This window comes from Pinus tabuliformis, chromosome 8, assembly GCF_031772625.1.
Source record: "Pinus tabuliformis cultivar Carrire ecotype Pingquan chromosome 8, CPIR1, whole genome shotgun sequence".
NCBI classification, from domain to species: domain Eukaryota; kingdom Viridiplantae; phylum Streptophyta; class Pinopsida; order Pinales; family Pinaceae; genus Pinus; species Pinus tabuliformis.
This window is the reverse complement of record NC_142294.1, coordinates 1,009,026,514-1,009,050,638: the sequence shown is the minus strand read 5'-3', so window position 1 is coordinate 1,009,050,638 and position 24,125 is coordinate 1,009,026,514. Positions and strand designations below refer to the sequence as shown.

Here is a 24,125-nt window from a genome sequence, read left to right as displayed (position 1 = left end):
ATCAACAGGGGTATATTCTTTATTGTTTGGGCTAGCTATTCGGTCAACAAAGGTATCCCACTCCAGCGTTGAAGGAGCCTCACAAGTGAAGGAAGAAGGGACTGTTTCTAAGGTAAAACTAGTCACACGTGTGAGGTCAACAGAGGGTTGACTGTGGCTACAACAACAATAAGGTGCGGGTCCTTATATCTCACGGTTTTTGGTGCAAATTAGGCCTACAAGGCCTCTCTATCAATGAGGAAAGAAGGATAAGACAACAAATAGGACTATTTTAGGGTTTTGCTGTCCACAAGTGCGAGGATTTCAGAGGTGGGTTGTTGCAGATTGACATCAGTTTAAAGGCAACATATTGAGGGTCATCATTTGGATATAGAAAAAGGTCTACAAGGTCTCCAAGATCAGCAAGAAGGTCCTCCTTATAGCGAAGTAGAAGAGCCCTAATATTCTAGGGTTTCCAACTTGAAAGACAAAGTGCCGGAAGAAGTGCCAGAAGTGACAGTGCAAAAAGAGGAAGGATTTGACTCATCCTTGGAAGACATCCTAGTTAAGGGTCTAGGGTTTGATAGCTGTTCAAATAAGAAGCTTCAATAAGAGAAACCTTACAAAGTGTTATCCTGTCAAGAGTGGAGAGGGTTTGTCCTTGGCAGAGAGCCAAATTTTGTGTACTTATTATTTTGTTTTGGTAGCAGTTTGATGAAGCACACACATGTGTACTAATGATAAGAAGAAGAAGTATAAGCTAACTAAGAAAAAGTAAAATGACTTCACAAATTGTTATCAAGTCACGGAGAATCATCACAACACTATTTTGTCCTAGATTCTCTAATAGGGCTATTGGCTGGTGATTATGGATTGTGATCTCAGTGGCTTCAACTCTGCATCCTGTGACTTTTCTTACACACACAACCTGATAGAAATCTCTATTGATGGCTGTCTAGTGGTTGCGGGCTGCTTCACAACCTTTTTCTAGGTGGCGTTGGCAGCTGCTTGCAGCGACAAATCCAACCTTGCTGACCAATGATTGAGTGGATGGCAGTCTTGTCGGCTACCCTTGCCACCCCTTCCTTGTGTGGCTATACTCTAGCAGCTGTGGCCTAATAGCCTTGTCGGCCTTGACCACAATTCCTTTCCCCTTTATTTTTTCTTTAGCCGATCGTGTTGTACATTGTATCAATGTGGAAAAAGTTGAAGTCGGGATTAATTTGACAAGGGTCCAAAAGTTGAAAAACTCGTTAAAGTCGAGAGTTTTTTGAAAGAGTCGGTAAAAAGTCGACAAAATTAAAAAAAAAAACACAAAAATATTCATATTTTTTAATTTCTTTAACATCTAGAGTATCCACAACATCAAATAAATGCATTTCCACATAAACATGTAAATAAAGCTAATATATAATATGTATATGAAGTCTAGTGCTACATCACATAACAAAATAGTGAATCAACTCCTGAATCTTGAGTCTTGTCTGAGTCTCAACTCTCAAGACAACAGACTTTTTGGGTCGACTCCCGATAAAATCGGGCATATAACGAATAAATCGCGATTTTTTCGTTTCTGAAAAAAGTCTGCAAAAAATCGAAGGATTAAATCTTTTTGTTGAAAAAATCGCAATTTTAGGATTTAATCCCGATTTTTTGTATACTTTTTCCACACTGCATTGTATGACTTGTGGAAGCAAATATATTGATCTCAATCACAATGACACAACATATCCCGCCCAATCACATTTTTTCATTAAGAATCTAAACTTGCTTGGGCTTTTGTCCGGGGATAATGGCTCCCATTGAGAAAATACAAAATACAAAATAAACCTGGATTTGATCCAACAAATTTGCCTTGGATCAGTCCTCGATCTTCTCTGCAGATCTAGATCTCTAGCTTCTTTTCCCTTCCTCAGATCTAACACACTAGTCACTGAGATGCCTCTCTCAATCTTGTGTTATTGTTGTATGTCTTCTCCCTCTCCCTAGTCTTGCTTTTTTAACTTTACATTGAGTTAAATCCATAACCTAATCTCCAAAGTGATTAACAACCAAGAGTAGATCCCACTTCACTTGAGATCAACAACTAAGTTTAAAACAAACTCACTAAAGTAGTTTACTTTACTTTTCCCAAGTTTACTTTAGCTCAATAAGCCAACATAATACTCATGTGGTTTTCTTAAAAACAGCTTAGGCTAAGTTACAAAAGAACTTGTTCACACTAGAGTAAATGTGCTAAGGAGATCATGGGCAACTTAGGCACGCCTAGACACCTAAGCCTATGCAAAAGTACCTTCTTGAGCTACAAACATCAACATGAAGTTGGTCCATTCAACACCTACAATCTCCAAAAGGTCTAAGACCCCTACATATCATGAACTAGTGTGTCTTGGAGGGCTAGCTAAGACAATTGACTTCAATTAATGGCATGCTAAGTATGATATTGCTTTCGTTCTTTCATTGAGTCAATGAAACTTTGAATGTGATGCAGGGGTGAGAGATGGTTGAACACAGTCTCAGGCTCAAAGGGTTGGGTGGTAAATTATGCAAGGACAATGTGCTGAGGGATTGCTTGTTTGTATTTGATGATGTGTTGAAGGAGGAGGATTTCTACAATCTTTGTTCAGGCCGGATCAAAGTTTAGCAAACAATGTCTCCAAACCCTTTGAATCATAAAGAAATGTGGGTCTAATAAGGATGTCCATGAGAGACATCTTAGATGACATGTCCTAAAATTGTTTTTGAAACACTATCTCTTGAGAAGGGATAAGTATATGTAGCCCTGGTTGACTTGGGTTGAAGGGCATGTTGGGAATTGTCGAGGAAAAGGGATTCAAAGGTTGATGGGATGGGTCACATTTGATGGTTTGCTCATGCATGTTTGCTTGTTCTTATTGACCATCATTCGTAACAATAATTAGAAAATCAACGACAATGAACTATTTAATCAATCCTTGAATGCTTGCTAAGAAATTAGAATAAGTTTATTAAAATTCATCAATGGTCATAGGTTGTTGGTTGAGTGCTACCATTCTAAGGAACAAGTGCATTGTGATTGTGGAAGGATTGGTGAAGTTTTTTTTAAGTTAGGAATTGATCATATACACCATTATATGAGTCTTAAATTGATTTAAATAAGGAATAACCAAGTCTATATAATATTAGTATAAATGAAAAACATTGCATTAACTTGGAATTCCTACCATAAAATGTTAAAGGTAAGATGAATATTTTTGAAGTAATGAAATGGATAATTTGAAAGGGTCAATAAGTGACAGTGGATGATATTTTTACATAAAATACATGAGATATCATTTTAAATTGATTTTTTTACTGGTGCCTTCATTCCTTGTGCCTCCACTTAACATTATTGGAGATGGGACCAGGATTGGCCATGTCATTAGGGTCTTGTAGAAGTGGGGGTGGTCCTTGGTGTCCTCATTGTCCTCATTGATATGAGGTTCTGGGGAAATTTATCTTAAAGTTTAGAAACCTTGTTGAATCTTACTAGTCATTAATATGCAAACTATGAAATATTTGGTGATTTTTTGGTTAAAATATTCAAATTTCTAATGATTTTATATTACTCTTCTCAAAATTTTGGCGAATATGGTAATGAGGAGTGGTCATGTTGATAACTGATATGTAGACTTGTAGTAGGCCAGTGGCCCCATAGCTTGTAGCATTGCTTTTGGACTATAGAGGCCATTTAAAGCCTCATTGATTATGTACTTTGTTGCTGATATGTATTGCACTTGGTGCCATTTTGATATATTCACCTTGACATAGTATATAGATGAGCAAACTTTGCATATTTTGTCTCTATTGGTTTGGAATCATGGTCTTAAATTTAAAAAATAGTTTTTTATTTATTATTTATTTATCAATAAAAATTAATTATTTCATGTATTTTTTTAAAAACCGGTTCATTGAGATTTGGCCAGTTCGGTTTTTTTGGTTCCACTGGCTCTTGAGTGCCTCTTTACTACTATTAACACAAAGAAATTGGATGTTGCCAAAGACTCCTTTGTTGTTTTCACCTTGATCACATAATAAGTCCACCGCTACCCTTAACATAATGGTTTGAAATATGCAAGTCCAAAGATTATTCCCAGGTGAAAGCTTTGGAGAGTTGTGTATATCAAGCCAAGAGAGAATTCCCTAATCACTAAAAGAAATTGATATGGCCTAGTAGAGAGACACAACATAGGGTCTAGATCATTAGGACAAGTTGACACAGAGGAGCGAGAAATCCCTCGAGAGGGCCAACACTGAGTTTAAATAATAAGACTAGACCAACTACTATCCAAACCAAAAACAAGAGAGTTACAATGCCCAAAACAAAGATACAAGAGACTTAAATGCTGATGGTTGAGCCCTAGACGAAGCACACAAAAACAGTAGCTTGCTGCCACTCGTTGAATCTTGGTGGGAGCCCTCAAAGTCTACCAATCTTCGCCACCCCAATTCCAATTTAAAATGTAGATCTCTCCTAGCTAACAAAGTGTTTATGAGGTAGTGGTTTTGGCGCTACAAATAGAGAAATGCCATAAAGGAGGACAAAGATCAGGTAAGACTTAGTATCATCATTGAGAATGCAATTGACTAGGTAAATCTAGAGATTGGCTCTGTTTGTTCTTAAAATGCTTCAAAAAAGGTTCAAATTTTTGGTATTGTCCTATCTTGTGTCCATATTGCTCAAGGTGGCGACATTCCCATGCAAAACCATAATTCTAACTTTTGTCTCCTGCCTTACAGATAAGTTTGCATTCATTTCGGGTTTGATCACCATTAGGGCTGGCCATAAGGTTACCATGATTATCAAAACCTCCCACAAACTAGCTTCATTCTCCCTATACCAAATCCATTGTCTAATTCCTAGCGTCGGACGAGCTTTGTCCTCAAAGCATACGTAACGACGGATGTTGTTGACAAAATGATTCATTCTCCCAGGAAGCATCTTCTTCGGGTAAGTCCTTCCACTTGATCAGATATCCCTTGATTGTACGATGTCGAAGCTTTCTTTCTTTAGTAGATAAAATACCTTCTGGTTCTAGAATGACCCTTCCCTCATCATCCAGAGATGGAAGCGTTGTTTGGGCTGATTGATTGTTGCCTAGTGCCCTTTTAAGGCAGGATACATGGAAGACGTTGTGAACACGACTTGTGTCTAGAAGGCTTAAACCATACGCAGCTTGGCTAATCTTTTTGTTGATCTGATAAGCCCCATAAAACTTTGGTGCCAATTTGTTTTTTCCTTTCTGTTTTAAGGATAATTGTTTGTATGGTTGGAGCTTGACAAACACCCATTCTTCGACTTCAAACTCTCTTTCGGTTCTGTTTCGGTCTACTTGTTGCTTCATACGATTCCTTGCATTATTCAAGTTTTCTTTTAATATTTGGACGATTTTTTGGGTTTCTTCTAGTTGATCTTTAAAGGCAGGTAGATTTGTCTGGACAACAGCTAGATCCTTCCATTTTGGGGGTTCATACCCATATAAAGTTTGAAATGGCGTCATTTTTGCTGACGTATGATAAGTAGAATTATACCACCACTGAGCGAGATGTGACCATTGAGCCCACTTATTTTGTTTTTCTGTAGCGTAGCAATGTAGGTAGGCCTCCAAACATTTATTGAGAACCTCTGTTTGGCCATCTGTTTGAGGGTGATAAGCAGAACTCATATTTAGGTAGGTTCCTATGTGGTTGAACAACTCCTTCCAGAAATTACCCTTGAATTTGGCATCTCTATCACTCACAATGACTTTCGGAAAACCGTGTAACTTATATATATTTTTGCAAAATATTTCAGCGATTTCTTTTGCTGAGTATGATTTCTTTATTGCCATAAAGTGAGCATATTTGGTGAGTCTGTCGACTACTACAAAATTCTTTTCCTTGACTTTAGATTCTGGTAATCCTTCGATAAAGTCCATCGAAATTTCTTCCCATTTCTGATTTGGAATGTTTAAAGGGTGAAGTAATTCCGGTGTCGTAATATTTTCACTTTTATTCCTTTGACATGTGTCACATTCTGCTACATACTTCTGAATATTGCGACTCATTCCCTTCCAAAAGAAGGATTGACGTGCATTGTAGTAAGTCTTAAAGAATCCTACATGTCGAGTTGATGGTGAGTCGTGTGACTCCTTGAGTATCTTAAATTTAAACTTGGCATTTGCATTTAGATAGATTCTTTCCTTGTACCATAGAATATCATTCTTCCACTCAAATTTTGGGTTGTTGGGAAGATTATTGATTATTGCCGTTATTTCTGGATCCTTGGCATATTCACTCCGAATTTCGTTAAGCCATTCAGAAACAACAACCGAGATTGCAAGTAGTGTTGATTCTTCGTCTTTCCTGGATAAGGCATCTGCTACTACATTGTCTTTTCCTCTTTTATGTAGTACTTCCAAGTCAAAGGCGACAATTTTTTCAATCCATTTTTGTTGTTCTTCGGAAAGTGTTTTTTGTTGAAGGAGGTGTTGGACATTGTTATGGTCTGTTCGAATGGAAAACTTACTTCCCAAAAGATATTGCCTCCACTTAGCTAGTGGATGCATAATAGCAAGCATCTCTTTGTTGTATGTGGATTTGAGGCATTCTCTTTTGTTGAGCTTCCTACTTTCAAAAGCTATTGGATGCCCTTCTTGCATTAATACTGCACCTATATCGAATCCGGAAGCATCACACTCAATGATAAATGGTTTAGAAAAATCTGGTGTTGCCAATACGGGGGCATTAGACATAACTTCCTTTAATTTTTCAAAACACTTGCTTCCTCATCCCATAGAAATGAATTCTTTTTTAAAAGGTTTGTCAGAGGCGCAGTTATATGTGCATAGTTTTTAATAAACCTTCGGTAGTATCAAGTCAAACCTAAGAATCCTCTTAGCTTGGATACATTAACAGGTTTGGTCCATTCTTTTATAGCTTTGATTTTATTAGGGTCCACCTTTACGCCTTCATGGGATATAATGTGTCCAAGGTATTCTACTTCTTCCTTTCTGAAGGTGCATTTGGATTTTTTTGCATAAAATTGATGCTCTTTTAGTAGTGTAAGAACTTTGTCCTGATGTTGCAAGTGCTCTTTCCAAGTTTTACTGTAAATTAAAATATCGTCAAAGAATACTAATACAAACTTCCTAAGATGTGGATGAAATAATTCGTTCATAGTTGCTTGAAACGTTGCTGGTGCATTGGTTAATCCAAACGACATTACTTTAAATTCATAGTGACCTTTGTGTGTTCGGAATGCTGTTTTTGGTATGTCTTCCAATCTGATTCTGATTTGAATGAACCATCCTTCTTCCTTACCAATACCACTAGAGCAGCATAAGGACTTTTACTTTTCGAGATGATCCCACACTTTAAAAGGTCTTGGATTAATCTCTCAATTTTCGTCTTTTGGTGATGTGGATATCGATATGGATTGATGTTGACGGGGTCTAACCCTGCCTTGACTTCTATTATATGCTCAATTTCCCTATTAGGTGGCATCTTCATAGGTATGTCTTGAAATACTTTTCATGTTTCTGAATTAGATTTTGTATCTCTGGTGACTCTTCGTTGGACATATTTGCAACTAACATTTCCAATTGGTGACATTGTACTACATAAGCAGGTGCTCCTTTTCGAATCATCTTCATCATCTGAGATGATGATACAATTTGATTCTTTGGTGCTTGGAATCCATGTAATTTGTACTTTTAACCTCCCCATTTGAATTTTATAAATTGTACTTGATGATTAGCAGCATAAGTACCTAAAGTTCGTAGCCATTGGATACCTAAGACTACATCGACTCTTCCTTATGGTACCGTGAAGAACAAAGACTCTAAATTAAAGTCTTGAATCTGCAATTTAACCTTATGGAATTTCCCTACCTTTTCAATCTTCTTACTATCAGCTACCATCACTTTCATGTTTGGTAAGGGAAATGAAAAATAATTGAGTCTCTTTGCCACAGTTGCATCTAAAAAATTGTGCGTTGCCAAACTCAATGAGAACCACTACGTTGTTCTTCTTTATATGTCCTTTCAACTTTAACGTCTGAGGTTGTGATATACCTGTCATAGCTGATAGCGACACTTGCGGAATACTCTGTCATCTAATTCTGGTGAGAATTCTAGGGCATCTTCTGTTTCTTCTATGTCAGAATCTTCACTGTTTGAATCATTAGTTGCTTCGCAATTATATAGGTTCTTTGGTTGTTTTCCTTTAGCACATCTATGTTTGGGGTCCCACTTCTCACCATAGTGTTTGCATTTACCTTCTTTTATCCTTTGCATTTCCACATTAGATTTTTCATCTTCACTACGATGTGGTGGAACATGTATTGTTTGAGTCCACATACTGGGGTATTCTTCGTCTTGAATATGTTTTTTTTCCGATTTTGACCAAAATATTTGTTCGAATTTCTTTTTGGCCGTTTTTGCTTTTCGTCTTGCTACTTCTATTGATGTAATGTCATGCATCTCAAGTTTTACTTGTAAATGGGTTTTAAGCCCTGAGACATATGATTGAATTAGACGAGACTCTGATAACCCAGGTACTCGTGTTACTAAGGTCTCCCATTCTTGAGTGTATTCGTCCACACTTCCTTTTTGTCGTAATTTGATGAGTTTTGAAAAGAACTCTTCTTCCTTTACACCTTGGAATCTTTTAAAGAATGCATCCTTAAATTTTCTCCAACTAATGACGTGTGTTGTCTTTTTCCACCACATATACCAATTATATGCTTCCCCTTCCATTTTCATGGATGCGTGCCTGAGCTTTTCGTCATCATCATTGATGTCATATATCTCAAAGTATTCTTCTGCTTTATTTATCCATGCAACATTGTTTTTTTCATTTCCATCGAATTTAGGCATCTCGACTTTTGCCCTTCGCTGGTATGTTGCTAATGTTTGAGCGAAAAGGGGTGTTGATTGGTAAAGGTATCCCAGAGTTGCTTATTTGTAAGAGTTGCATTACTCATTTCTTGGTGGGGTGTCGCTGATTTTTTTGGGGATTCAGCTTTTTCTTGAAAGTCTGTTGATTTTGTCGAATCTGATGAGCTGTGCTCTTGATTTTCTTCATTTTCTTGTAGTAGTTGTGCGGGTGTAATATTCATCTTTTTATGCACGAGGTTCAGCAATGTTAATGTCTCTTTTTGATTCACGTTTGATTGGACATGGTGATGCTCCATCTATATTTCTATTCGATTTGTGGTATCCTGAAGCCTCTTGATATCGTCAGCCTGCCCATTGAACTTGTTCTGGAAATCAGCTAATTTTTTATTGACCTCATCGGTGTTGTTATTCATCTTATTTTCCGCGTCAACGAATCTTTTATTGAAATTAGCCATTGTCATTGTCGACATTGAGCGAGTTTGTGGGGGTGTGTATTTATCTGCCAGCTTAAATTTTATTTTTATTTTTATTTTTTTTCTTTATTAAATTAATTTAATTATATATATATAGTTTAAACTATATAATATTTATATATATAAATAAATTATATATATCATATATAATATATAATATTTTTATATATAACTAAATTATATATATTTTATAAATAATATATGCTATATAATATACTATTTAATATAGTTTAGTTATATATGTTATAACTTATATAATAAAAAATTAGAATATTAATCGGACTGAAATGGTACGATCGAGAGCCAAATGAAGTGAAACGACACGACCGAATTTAAATGAACGTGCAGAGGCTAGCGTACAGCGGACGACCGACAAGCAGAATGACGAGTGGGGAAGGGCGAAAAACCGGTGCAGGTAGTTGGCAGTGATGCAACCCACAGTGGAATGGCATTGCGGTGTGAACGTGAAGGAGGGCGGAGGACTGGGCAAGCGAATGGCTGGACAGCAGACGCACAGCTGACGGCTGTGGACAACGGACTATGGATGGACACAGATGAACGAATGGGCACGGATAGGGGTGACAGAATTGGCAATCGGACGACCGCAACAAAGTGGGCAGGTAGCGCAGAAGACAGTGGATCAATAGAGTCCGAGGAGCGGACGAGCTCTGATACCAAATGAAGTGAAAACTTCTTTGATACGTAGATATATATATATATATATATATATATATATATATATATATATATATATATATAATAATTAATTGACCGATGATGATTGTTTACAGTGGGGGTTCTTGGCTTATATACCGCCATGGGCACCCTTTGGGAAAAGGGCATGATCTTATGATTGTGCCCTTTCGTATAATTAACCTAAAATTAAATAATAAACCTAAAATTTAAATAATAAATAATTTTTACATAACACTTTTAGTGACTTTGTATCATCCTTAAGTTTCTTAATTTAAGTGAGTAGATTTTGATTGTGATTTCTAAGACATACAAGTTCTTTAGTTTCTGATTCATCAACCTTTTTTTCATAGTTTTGACATTCAAACTTTTCATTTTTTAAATCTTTGATTTGTTCTATTAACCTTTGATTAAGGGTTTTTAAGTACAAATTTTCTTCTTCCTTCTCCGATAGATTCTCATTGAATTTCTTCTCGAGACATTCATTTTCTTGTTCTAATTTTTGCTTTGTAGCTTTGGCCTTCTTAATCTTTATAAGTAATTTTTGATTATGGTCCCTTAGACGCAAGATTCCTCCGTTATTTTCCATTGATGCTTCGTATCACTGATCTTTGAGATCTTTATATTTCTTTTCTGATGCCTCATTTTTTTGTTGAAGTTCTACGAGTTGTTCTTTTAATCTTTTAATTTGTGTATGTGGATTACCTTGATATTCTTCCAAAGTAAATAGTTTCTGACATATTGGGCAAAAGATTGTGCTATTTTTAAATACCAACAAATCCTCAAATTCTGTTTGACAAGGCAAACATCTAATCCAAAATGTAGAATGATATTTGGAATCCATAGTTCTTTCATTCATTTTCAAATTAGACTCGATTTTGCTTGTCGATAATTTTATGTCAAACAATATTTTAACATTGACGATAACTGACCCTTTTAATATATTTTTTTATAATTATTTTTGTACTTCCAACAATTAAATACTTATTATACTCTTTTATATATTCTTTTATCAAAGAATATACATTTTTATGTTTCGTTTTATACCAATAATTTTTTATTCCACTTTGGTCAATTATTACCTCCTCTTTTATAATAAGACCTTCCCCACACTTAATATTTTAATAGTTTTTCAAATATCAATATTATTCTTGGACGCTTTTGCTTGTTGGGTGCTTTTCTTATACACTTTAACAATATAATTTAAATCGATTAACCTTGGTGAATTTTCTTTGTCCAATGGTTGGATTAATTAACTAATTTTTTTGATATGTGTTATGAGGAGTCGTGTCAATAGGTAGGAACAGTGGCAACAAATCTGCTCGACTAACTCTGATGAAAGTGAACAATGGATAAAACCATCAGACCCGAACTGATGGTGGTTGTGTGGAGAACTATATTGCGGCCGTTACCAGACACATGAACTGTTGCAGTGTACAATGTATAGGAATTTGTATGGACAACGATGGCAATTGTGGCCTGTAACAACGATGTAGAAACTGTGATTATTTGGCTCGCGACAACTTTCAGAGGTTTCGACGGGTCGTTCAGTGTGGACGGAGGCAACAACCAACAAACATGGCAGTTGAGCAAGGGTGGCTCTGGCAAGGAGTAGTGGCTTTGCTATCGGATCATGTGTTGAGAATTCATTAGGGCAATGAATATGCTAATTCTCTTAACTTGATAATTGTTTGTGTTACCTTTTACTTATTAGCTTTGTTTGTTATTTTTCCAATGTGCAATACATCAAACAACTACCAAAACAATAAAAATAGTGACACAGTATATGGGCTGCAAGCAAGGGCCAAAACCCCTCCTCGAGGGGAAAATCTATAAATCTCTTCTTTATCTTTCAAATCTTTCAATTGATGAATACCATGACCTAGACTCAAACAAATACCCGCCAAGATCAAGTTTACCATGACCTCCTGTTGCAATATCTTTGACCTCCCAGTAGATCCGAAATTCTGCTCCCAAACAACTGCTATAACTGCTGCTGCTTCTCTAGGAGACTTCGATCTCCTTCTAATAGTCTTCCTTTTGACTTCGTTTGCTTGACTTGAGTCCTAGGGCTAGTAAGATGCCCTAAGAGGCCTTCGATTGCCTTTCGTTGTGCTTCCAAAATCGAACCCCAGAAGATCCAGCGCAGAAACTGTATCTTCGATTTTCCAGAAGAATAGATAAGGCGCAGAAATACTTCGACTTCTTCACACTTCCTTCTTCGACTTCTCCTTCTTCTACTTCTTTGCATAAGAGATGAGAGAGTGAGTGATCCAAATGGAGTACGAGTTCCTCTTATATACATGCTTCTTCAAGGGTGGATGTCGCTCTTCATGTAGGTTGACTTGACAACTTATTAGGCTGACTTGATCTTGGAGGTATTTTGACACTTTAAAGACAAACTAAATTTTTCTTTACAATTTACAATGTGCCCATAGGGTCTTCAATATATGACAATGACTCTTATACCTAGGACAAATCCTAAAAGCAGTCAATGGGTGCTTGACCTACAAAATAAAAGAACTGCAACATGAAACCCATGCTCCAATAATAATAATTTCTTTTTCATTTTATATTTACAAGAGTATATTTCATACCTATAAAGGCCGAACCTAGTTACACATGGTCATTCTCAATCTGAAGAGATCTCGTAAGAAGACTTAGATTGGTAACCCATCTGTCTAGCATCATATTAACCAAGATTATCACATAGCAAGGCCTTGACTAACAACTTTATCTCTCCACAAGATCAGAGTACAATGCTGGCGAGACCAATGATGTATAGACACCATCATCATTGTTTCCCAAGGTACATACTCCACCCGGGTGTTCACAGAGTATGACGTCCCATTGAACTATTCTTATCTTGGGTAGCTAATCCTCAGAATATCGGTCCACGACTACTCTTGTCTTGAATGCCCTACCACATTCTCAAAGAGTATCGAATGCCAGATGGTTACCCAATCTTCCATTCTTTCTTCCCAACTAAAGACAAGAATGTAGTGTCCATCTCTCCCTCTCAATTAGGGAGGACATATCCACCGAACCAAGCTTGTCCCTTAAGTATACAAGCTTCTTCTTCAGAAGTGATTTCGTCAATATGTCAACTAGCTGTTCATCAGTGGAGACATATCGTAGTTGCAACACACCATTTTGTACTAGCTCTCGAATATAGTGATACTTGTTGTTGATGTGCTTTGTCTTTCCATGAAACACTGGATTCTCAGACAAACGAATACAATTGGTGTTATCACAAAGTATCACTGTAGGGTACATCGGTCCTTCAAACAAGTCGGATAACAACTTCCTTAACCATGTTGCTTCTTTGCTTACTTCACATGGTGCAACATATTCAACCTCAACACTACTCAAAGCAACAATGTCTTGCTTTCTACTCATCCATGAGATTGTGGAGGATCCTAAACTGAAACATCCTCTTGTAGTACTTCTTCCATCCTGTTCACTGCCTCCCCAGTCAGAATTTGTATAACCAATCAATTGGACATCTTTCCTCATATCATATTTCAGATAGTAGTTGATGGTTTCTTGCAAATATCTCAGAATATGCTTTGCTACTATCCAATGATCATGCTTCGGCTCCACTTGGAATTGATTAAGTACATTTACTGCGAAACATATCTAGTGGAGTATTCACCAAGTACATCAATGAGCCAACAAGTTGCCTATATCTGGAAGGATCCACAAGGCTTGATTCAGAACCCAGCCTTTTCAAGTTTGTGATCATCAAAGTGGTCATAGGTTTATAGTCCATCATGTCGAAAATCTTTAGAATCTCAATCACATACTTTCCTTGACCCAAATAGATTTCATTCGGTCCTTTACAGACTTCTAGTTCCAAATAGTAATGCATCAGCCCAAGATCCTTCATGTCAAATTCTACTGGTAGTTGCTTCTTACATTCTTCAATTCGACCTTCTACACCTGTCAAGAGAAGATCATCTACATACAGAAGAATAATTACAGGTTCATTATTTTCAACCTTAATATAAAGGTTCAAGTCAGCATAACATTTTGTGAAGCCTATTCTTTGGAGATATGCATCCATTCTAGCATACCATCACCTTGGTGCTTGCTTGACGCCATATAATGCTTTCTTCAATCTGCAAACATATGCCTTTCTATCTTTGATATCAAATCCCAATGGTTGTTCTATATAGACTTCTTCATCTATGGTGCCATTCAGAAACGAAGTCTTGACATCCATTTGGTGGATGTTCCATTCTATCGATGTTGGATGAGAGACTGACTAATGATCGTCATTGTATATCTTGTTGTTGGAGCAAATGTTTCTTCATAGTCGATGCCTTCAAGTTGAGAGAAACCTCTAGCCACAAATCTTGCTTTATAGTTATCTATACTTCCATCAACTACATGCTTGATCTTATAGATCCACTTGGAAGTAACCACAGATTTGTCTTCAGGCCTAAGATACAATCTCCCAGACCCCATTCTTCATTATAGATTGATACTCTTCATTCATGTCATCCTTCCATTCTCGATGTTCTACAACTTCTTCAAAGGTGGATGGTTCTGCTTCTATTAATTTTGTCATGTATGCAACATACCCAAAATATTTCTTGGGTCTCTTACTTTCTCTAAATGATCCTTGTGCTGCCCCATGACCTTCTGCATCAAGTAGTGTAGATTTCAACCAATTAGGTCTTTTCCTTGTTTCTGGAATGACCACGGGTTGAACAGGTTCACTTGGCCCTTCTTCTTCATGGTGTGATCCTTCTCCTTCCTTGTCAACTTCCTCCTCAAATATCGGAAGTTCTTTGTCATCAGAATCTATGGAAAGTTCTTTTGACTTCTTGAATGCTATACTCTCATCAAATATGACATCATGACTAACTTCAATGTGATGTCCATCTTTTGTATAGATTCTATAGGCCTTTGATGCGTTACTATACCCAACAAATATTCCCTTCATATTGTAAGGATCCAACTTCTTTCTTTTGTTCTTTGGTATATGAATATACACAGGACACCCAAAGATTCGGAGATGTTCTACAAATGGCTTCTTTCGTAGTCTTGTTATCTAGAGATCTATGAGGACATTGATTTTGAATGTAGACCGCTGTCTTTGTTGCCTCTCCCCACAGAAAATTAGGTAGATCTTGATCGTGTAACATTTCTTTTACACTTCAATGGATCTGTTCTTTCTTTCTGCGACTCCATTTTGTTCGGGATTGTATGGGACTATCATCTCCCTCTTAATCCCAGACTCCTTACAGAATGCTATAATCAGATCTCAGTATCTTGATTCTTCTTTCTGTAAGTTCTCCACTTCAGCCTTGAATTCTTGAAATTTTGTAAATACTTCAACCTTGGTTTTCATTAAGTAAACTCAGGTTTTTCTTGAATGATCATCTATGGACGTGACATAGTATAGATGGCCTCCAAGAGATTTTGGAGTCATAGGGCTACACACGTCAGAGTGAATGAGATCCAAGATTTCTTTCGACCGCAAAGCACTGCTTCCAAATGGTCTCTTGGTATTGTTGCCCAATGCACATCCATTGTAGACACCTTCATGATCCTCCTTCAAATTTGGTATTCCATCTACTATGGAATTTGAAGTTGGAAGTATTTTGAAATTTAGATGACCAAACCTTCGATGCCAAAGTTCACATGGACTCATCTCAGTGTGAACTAGGGCTTGGTTTACGAGAGATATTAATCTGTAAAGCCTTCCTTCTCGGATACCAATAACTTTTGCTTGATCTATGCTTGAGTCTTTTCCCCAAACAACTACTTTTCCATCAATGAAGGCTACTCTATCTCCTTTGTCTTCTAAACTTGAAATAGAAAGTAAATTTTTGTGCAAACCTGGAACAAATAGAATGTTGTTGAGGTGGATGTTGCTTCCATCTTCAAGTTTTATGGAAGTTGATCCAATGCCCTTCACAGGATATCACTTGTTGTCTCCAAGTTCCACAGAGCAAGCGGATTTTCCTTTTGATAAGGTCTTCAATTGGTGGGAGTGGCCAGTCATGTGCCTTGATGCACCACTATCAATTATCTAAATGTCTTTGTCTTGGAATATACTAGAGAAAGCCGAGAAGATAGCTTCATCCCTTTCTTTGAATGATACCTTCTTTGCAGAGAATAAGAAACTCCATGCTTCCTTGATACCTTTCGTGAGATGGCTTGCAATTTTCTTGATGAACTTCTTCATTGTTGAGGAGATCTTCATGATGCCCTTAGAGAACCAAAGCTCTGATACAATGTTGAGAATTCAATAGGGCAATGAATATGTTAATTCTCTTAACTTGATAACTGTTTGTGTTATACCTTTTACTTATTAGCTTTGTTCGCTATTATTCCAATGTGCAATACATCAAACAACTACCAAAACAGTAAGAACAGTGACAGTATATAGGCTGCAAGCCAAAGCCAAAACCCCTCCTCTTGAGGGGAAAACCCGTAAATCTCTTCCTTATCTTTTAGATATTTCAATTTACGAATACCATGACTTGGACTCAGACAAATACCCTCCAAGATCAAGTCTACCACGATGTCCTGCTACAATATCTTCGACCTCCATGTAGATTCGAAATTCTGCTCCCCAACAACTGCTGCTTCTCTAGGATATTTCGATCTCCCTCTAATCACGTTCCTTTTGATTTCGCTTGCCTTGAATTGAGTCCTAGGGCTAGTAAGATTCCCTAAGAGACCTTCGCTTGCCTTTCCTTCTCTTGTGCTTCCAAAATCGAACCCTAGAAGATCCAGCGCAGAAACCCTAACTTAGATCTTCTAGAAGAATAGATAAGGCCCATAAATACTTTGACTTCTTCTTCGCGCTTCCTTCTTCAAATTCTCCTTCTTCGCATAAGAGATGAGAGATTGAGTGATCCAAATGGAGGACGAGTTCCTCTTATATAGGCTTCTTCAAGGGTGGACGAGCTCTTCATGTAGGCTGACTTGATCTTGGAGGTATTTTGACACTTTAAAGACAAAATAATTTTTTCTTTACAATTTACAATGTGCCCATAGGGTCTTCAATAAATGACAATGACTCGTATACCTAGGAAAAACTGTAGAAGCACTCAATGGGTGCTTGACCTATAAAATAAAAGAACTTGAGCATGAAACCCATGCTCCAATAATAATAATAATTTCTTTTTCATTTTATATTTACAAGAGTACATTTCATACTTGTGAAGATCAAACCTAGTTACACATTTTTTTCAACACTATGGTGGTGAAATGTATGCACAACGACTACATTGGTGTCAAACAGCGGCAAACTTGGGCAATGGTGGTGATGCGGTAGGCGATGTGGGAGTTGCATGCGGCCACTGTCCTGCAAATGGAGGCTGTGTGGTCATCACGCCGCTGCTTTCTTTTTCTTTTAACTTTTTATTTCTTTATTATTATTATTTTAAATATATATTTTGACTCTTTTTTTCCCTATTTTCTATATAATTTTTTTTTCTTTCTTTTTTTTTAATGGCCAAAGGTCCTGAAAGACGAAACTGACGAAACGGAGAAACTCCGAAACTTGTGTAGTGAAACGCTTGAATCACGATGACAACGAAGTTGACAATAGGTTAATGGCCAAAGGCTGGTGATCGGAGAACGTGGCTCTGAAACCAATGTAACGAATAAAGTTCGTATACACAGAAAGATTCAAACTATCTGAAATATAAAAGTATCCATCATAGGATAATATATATATATATATGTGTGTGTGTGTGTGTGTGTGTGTGTGTGTGTGAATACAAAAGAGATGAGACGATGAAATTGTTACAAATGAGTGCCCGCTTATATATCTAGGCAGGTGCCCTTTCACGAACAATCATGTCCTTTAGAGACATGCCTCTTCACTAATTAATTATTATTTAGTTATATTAATTTTATATATTTTATTCATAACAACAATCCTTCAGTTTGAGTTTTAACTTTTTACCTGTACAAGGTTTCTCCAAAGTAAATATTGTGTTCATGGCTTTTCTATTATATGTCTTTGCCACTTTCTGTTTTTATTCTGTAGTTGCTTGAGAATCCATATGGCGTGTCTTTTTTTGTTGTAAAATCAGTAAATATAAGAAAAATAATTGCATGCTCGAGCATGGAATATCCAAGGTGGTTTACAGATGAAATAGGGAATACAGTTATTCTCATATTGCCATCTTATCAGCCTGAGTTTGTTCTATTTCTGTTAATTATGCCTTTTGTTCTGTCCGTCTTGGAGGTAAGAGGGATCATGGACTTGAGGAAAACATAAGTATATGACAAATTTGGATAATTTGACATATACCACATATGTTGCTCTGCAAATCGTTATCCAAGCAAATAATTTGATTAGGAGTTTAAAGGATTATTCACAGTAACGTAATTAGAGGTTGAATATTTATATTTGAGTCTGAAAATTTTCAGTGCCTAGAATAATCCTCAACAGTATTATTCAATATTAACATTCCTAGACTGGACTACACTTTTTTCTCTATCCTTCTTGGAGGTAAAAATGATCATGTACTTAAACAGAAGCATATGATATGTGACAATTCTGGATAATTTGACATCTACTGCATCTGCTGTTTTGCAAGGAGTTTTCTAAGCAAATAATTTGATTAGGAATCTAAGGATTACTCACAGTAACATAACTAGAGGTCGAATAATTATATGTCTGAAAATTTTCAGTGCCTTTCATAATCCTCATCAGTATAATTGCATAGTAACATTCCAATGTCTCGGAGAGACTTTAAAGTTTAGATGCCACATTAAAGTCCATTTCAGTGATTAACTATGATATTTTATAGCAATTGCGGGCATCTAAAAACACTAAAGTAGATTTTGCCGTTTAAATTTGTATAACAATGTTGACTTTTTTTGAGAAAATTCTTGTGGTTCAGGCAAAGGAGGATCTAAGAACAGCGGTAGATCTCTATATACATACAGTTTTTGTACTCATTTTGATTTCCACATCAGTCAAAGACCAGTCTGCTTATTTAAATGTCTGGGCTACCATGATATCTGTCTGTGCCACTGAGCTCCAACATGGTTTTAATGTGTGGAGTCGAGCTTTAGATGCAAATGTTAACATGGATATTTTAACTCATCCTCAAGGTCAGTAATGTGTAGATTTTAATATCCATTTAAAGTGGTTATGAATCATGATCGGTCAATCCTGGTGTTCTGTTTTTCATTTTTATGCAGAGTTATTATTGAGACACTGCTGATGATTACAGCCATGGATTCACTTGTTTTCTTCATCTTTTATTGTCTTAATGCAAATTTATGTGCGTTTTAGAAGTATTTAAAGTTTAATCCTGCCATTTTCACAGGAAAGAGTTACTTCGCTTCACTAATAGAGGTTTTCAGAGTCTCAGAGATACTTAGATCATCAGTGAAGCTTTACAGACCATGGATGTTGTTAAATCCAGACCAGGAAAAATATATTTCTCTCAATTTGACAAACTGCATGGCTACTTGGGTTGAATCTGGCTTAAAAGAAGCTGTGTGCAACAGTCTTGCTAACTATAATGTTGAGAATCCACTTTCTTCAACAGCCTTGAAAAACATTGATGACATATTGAAGGGAGTTGAATCAATGGAACAGATGCATCTTGCTAATGCACTATTCAGTGCTAGTAGAGAGAATCAGCACGTTTGTAGACTATCATTACTACCATCAAATATTTTTGAAGGTAGGTATAACGTTAACAGCCTTTTTTCAGATCATCGAAGTTTCTCTTTTCTCAGAAAAGTTTTGCCTGGTTTTCTATGTTTTAACCTTTTTTTTTCTCTTAATCCTTTAAATATAATTTGTTTTACATGAAGATTCAGGATCTGACTGCAAAATTTTGTTTTAACTACATGGAATTAATTCCAATCTTGCGTGATTGAAGCAGGTTTTAAGATAGCAGACTGGAGTGGCCAGTATTATTTCCTTCCTCTGGCAAATTTGTGGGCAAATTGTGTTTCCTGTGAGCCTCCACAATTACCTATAATTGAGTTCAGTCATTGATGCATATCGATCCCTCTGGGAGACCATGTCATTTTTCATGTTCATCTATCTGAAAGATCTTTTAGCAGCTTGAATCCAGTTCCAGAAGTTTGAAATCAAGCACCTTGGATGTATGGGACTTTATTGTTGTGTCAAAAGCTGAAAAACTAAAAGCAAGTGCAATGGGTTATATTGTATTGATGTCCATATATTTGGTCATTCTTGATGTACAATGTAATTTTTTTTCTCGATTTTAAGCGGGTCAGATTTTGGGCCCACATTCTCCGGGCTTGGGACATCTGTTGCAGCTTTGTGTAATAATGATGGTCTTGGTGAGTCAGGGAATGATCCAAATTATCTTCTCTTTCTGCACCAACCAGATGACAGGTCCTATTCCTATGGGAGTTAGCTCATTAGTAGATAGAGTTACATATGTCAATCCAAATGGCTAGATTCATTGATAGAGAAATTAGAACTCTAGGGACATATTGCAGCCTACTGCATGGTAAAATAAAAGGCGTGGTAGAGGCATTCAATTCAGAAAACGTATTTAATGCCATTCTAGAGTGTTGTCTATGTTTATTTAGTGGATGATTTGTTGTTCTCTTTTCAGGTTCAAGTCGTGTATCCTGTACCATTCTATTCATGTTAAAAAAGGGGGCAACATGTTCTTTCATATTCCTTTGTAATATCAATAGTTTTAATAGGAGTCTGCTGAATTCAAATTTATATGAATGAGTCATTCTCATGTTTTTTTTTTTTCAATCACGGCATTTAGACCATTCTTCATTGTTTTTTGAGCTTATTAAATGTATAATATGTATCTCTGGCTCACAATTATGAACAGCTGACGTAACATATAGTAAAATTTTGGACAGAATATCTTTCATTAGTTATACCAGCTTTTCTATTTTAAATTTTTGGGTGATGGTCGAGCGTTTTCATAATGATCTGTACCATTGTGATTCTGCTTTCTAATTTGGATTTACCTTGCTTAGCAGAAAACACTATGGAACTGCCTACATGGAAATATAGCTAAGCAGCAAAAAGACAATATAAATTGTCTACATGGAATTGTAACTAATAAAACAAGTTGAGTAAAAGAAATTTACATTATAGCAGTAAGAAACAAAAATCAAAAGTACTTGTTACCCACCAAAAAGAGGGTAATCCATAAGAGAAAATTTCTCCTCTTTGTGCAGCCAGCTAGCCATCCGAGCTATCTGATTGACACATAACATTGTGCCATGCTTTTCCAATTATTGCTTCAATCAGATTTTCTCTTCCATCTGGCATTCATTTTTGACAGAAGATGGGTCATCCATCGGCAAGTATTTTGACCATTTTTGTAATCATATGCACTCACTTAATCTTATGGGCGTACTAATATGAACCATGGGGCAAACTTGATTGACCGATCTTGACTATATTATTGTTCCCTTCACTGGGGAGGTTAGTCTTTCACTCTAGTCAAATGGGACCTCCTTTGAAGCCTTAGGGTTTAAGAAGGAAACTATTGGGGTGTTGAGAAATCTAGGGTTGGCAATATGAGTGATTTCTCTTTCCTTGATAATTGCTTGTGATGACTTTTAACTTCTCTTTGTTAGATTTATCTTCAACTTGATTATTATTGTGTTCCTTTCATCAAACAATTACCAAAACATAAAGAACAATGAGACAAGAGGATCCAAGATAGAGGCGATCAGCCGGGGCCAAAACCTCTCCCAGTGAGAGGAAAACCCACAAGAATTCTTCTTCTTATAGAATCTTCAATTGACGAATTCCAAGGCCTAGACCCTTGACCAAGAACCCCTCCAAGACCAAGTCAAAATACTTATTCCAATTAGCACTTCTTCCATATAGTCGACAATTGTCAAACTGAGTGCACCACTATAGACTTCAACTCTTCACTTTTTCAGCGCCTATCACAGGTTTGCAATTTTGGTCTACTTGTGATCTATGAAATTCGACACGTGTGGATTGAATAGGACTGATTTATAAGACTCCACTTCTTCGTTGTGGATGATTGACTTCGTTGTGGATGATCTTCCTTCCTTAACAACTTGGCTCTATTAATTGATCTTGATACCTTTATTCCTCGACTTTCGGAGATGACTCTAATTTTGACTTTTGTTGCCACAGAAAGTGGCCCTTATTGTCTTACATGTGTGAAATGATAACCCAAAAACAATCCTTCTGACCTTTAGTTTCCTTCTCCTTAGATACTTGCTTCTTTTGTTGATATACCGAAGCTTCTTTCTTCTAGTTCGAGCTTGATTGATGTATCTACAAATGAGGTGAAGCTCTTCTATATATAGGCTTCCAGACATGGCTTATGAGCTGACTTGTCACTGTCCCTAGGCTGACTTGTCGTTTGATGAGACCAACTTGAAGTTTACACACTTGACATGGTCTTGGAGGGTCTTTGACTCTATTTGACTCAAATAAATTTTTTCTTTACAATATGTAACATGCCCAAATGGGTCTTCAATACATAACAATGACTTAATTGACTTTATCACAAACCTAGAAGCACTCAATGGGTGCTTGACCTAAAAATAAATTCCCCTTGAGCATGAAACCCATGCTTCAAGAATAACAATAATAAATTTATTTCTTTTCATTAAATACATAAAATCATGATTACATATGCCATTATGAAGGCCGAACCTAGTACTATATTTCAACATGGAGAGACACTAATTGATGTAGCATGCCCAAAGGAATCCATACTTATCACTTTTAATTTCTCCCAATTATTCATCGCCATTCATCTAGTGGTCATTGGTCTTTGGGATTGACACCTTTCATTCACATTCTTGAGTCTAGGTTTGGAAAGTTGGCCCTAGGACATGATGCAACTAAAAGAAAGGTCAAAGCATAGAAAGGCACAATGACAAATGTAAAATGCAAAAGATTGATGGGATGTAATTTAGTGCGTGAGAAAAAGCCTAGCATGAACTCTATCCCCCCAATTAGCGATCACTTAGTTCCTCGAGCATTTGATGCTTCATCTAAAGAAAAAATTCTTGTAAGTCTCAACCTTGATGAGTGAGAAATTGATTCATTTTAAATGGGAAATGGAAAATTTGGAAAACAAGCTTGTGCTCCCAAGCTATGCACCTAATACAGACAAATCATAAAAAGTAAACGACACACCTAAGGGGTAGAAAAAGTACGTTGAGGAAAAGGGTAACTCATGCCTCCACAGTTGCTCCCTCCTTACATCTATACACTCAAGATGTTGGACCCCCATTAGTTGGTTACATGGCTATGTCACTTGCTATGGAATCTTTTTCGCTCCACAACCATTTTTGTCATACGTTCATCACTCTTCTCTTACTAAAGAGTGTGAATTAGTCTCGTCTCAATTTTGTGCTGAAATGTGATCTTCTCATGGTGTGAGTTCTCTTGGAGATGGTTTTTGCTTGGATATGTTTTCCTAGGATTGTTTGAAGTATTTATGTTAGAAAATTTAGTAAGTTTAATGCATATTTTCTATATTTTGCATATTGTATTTGTGTAGTAGGGTTTCTAATTGTCCCATGATATAATTGCTAAATTTATCATGAAATCTTGCTCCTCTATGACATGCAAAATTATTTTCCTAGAAACCTTTAAGGGAACTTCGAGTATGCATCCCTTAAATTTAAAATCTCCCCTCGCAAGGAAAATCACTAGGGTTTAAAGTAGATGTCCTAATCATCCCCTCTTACTCCAACAAGGTTGTTCTCATTGATCATTGCCCTAAAAGATTACATCACGTTCATAGAGGACAATACACTAGTCACAAAGTCAACGTTCTTCTTTATTAAATTTCTCCTTTATTTTTTCAAGATACCTATGGTTAATTGTTTCTGAAATAGAGTGCCTAATCTTTGGCATAAATTATTTAGGCCTTCTAGGATTTGACGATACTATACCCCAATTAAGAGACCTTGTATCACTCACCTTTATCCATCCTCATTGGATATATGTTTTGGTAGTTTCACACAACAGAAAACACAAACACATTGAAAATGCCTAACTTCAAAAACTTTTGCACAATGGAATATACCAACAATTAGATCAATGAACACAAGACATTATTAATGCCCAAAACTCATTTCT

The 24,125-nt window shown here is 36.5% G+C and overlaps 1 protein-coding gene across 1 annotated transcript in view; it reads left to right on the top strand.

Annotated features, from left to right (window-relative positions):
* The window catches only part of LOC149238792 (uncharacterized), a 121,212-nt gene extending 100,521 nt beyond the window's left edge, over positions 1–20,691 (top strand). The window contains exons 4-6 of the mRNA XM_089373193.1: positions 18,922–19,135; positions 19,354–19,716; positions 19,921–20,691. Of these exons, the coding sequence (XP_089229319.1) occupies positions 18,922–19,135; positions 19,354–19,716; positions 19,921–20,036 (693 nt within the window). The 3' untranslated portion in view covers positions 20,037–20,691. The remainder of the gene's footprint in view (positions 1–18,921; positions 19,136–19,353; positions 19,717–19,920) is intronic.
* The last annotated feature ends 3,434 nt before the right edge of the window (positions 20,692–24,125 follow it).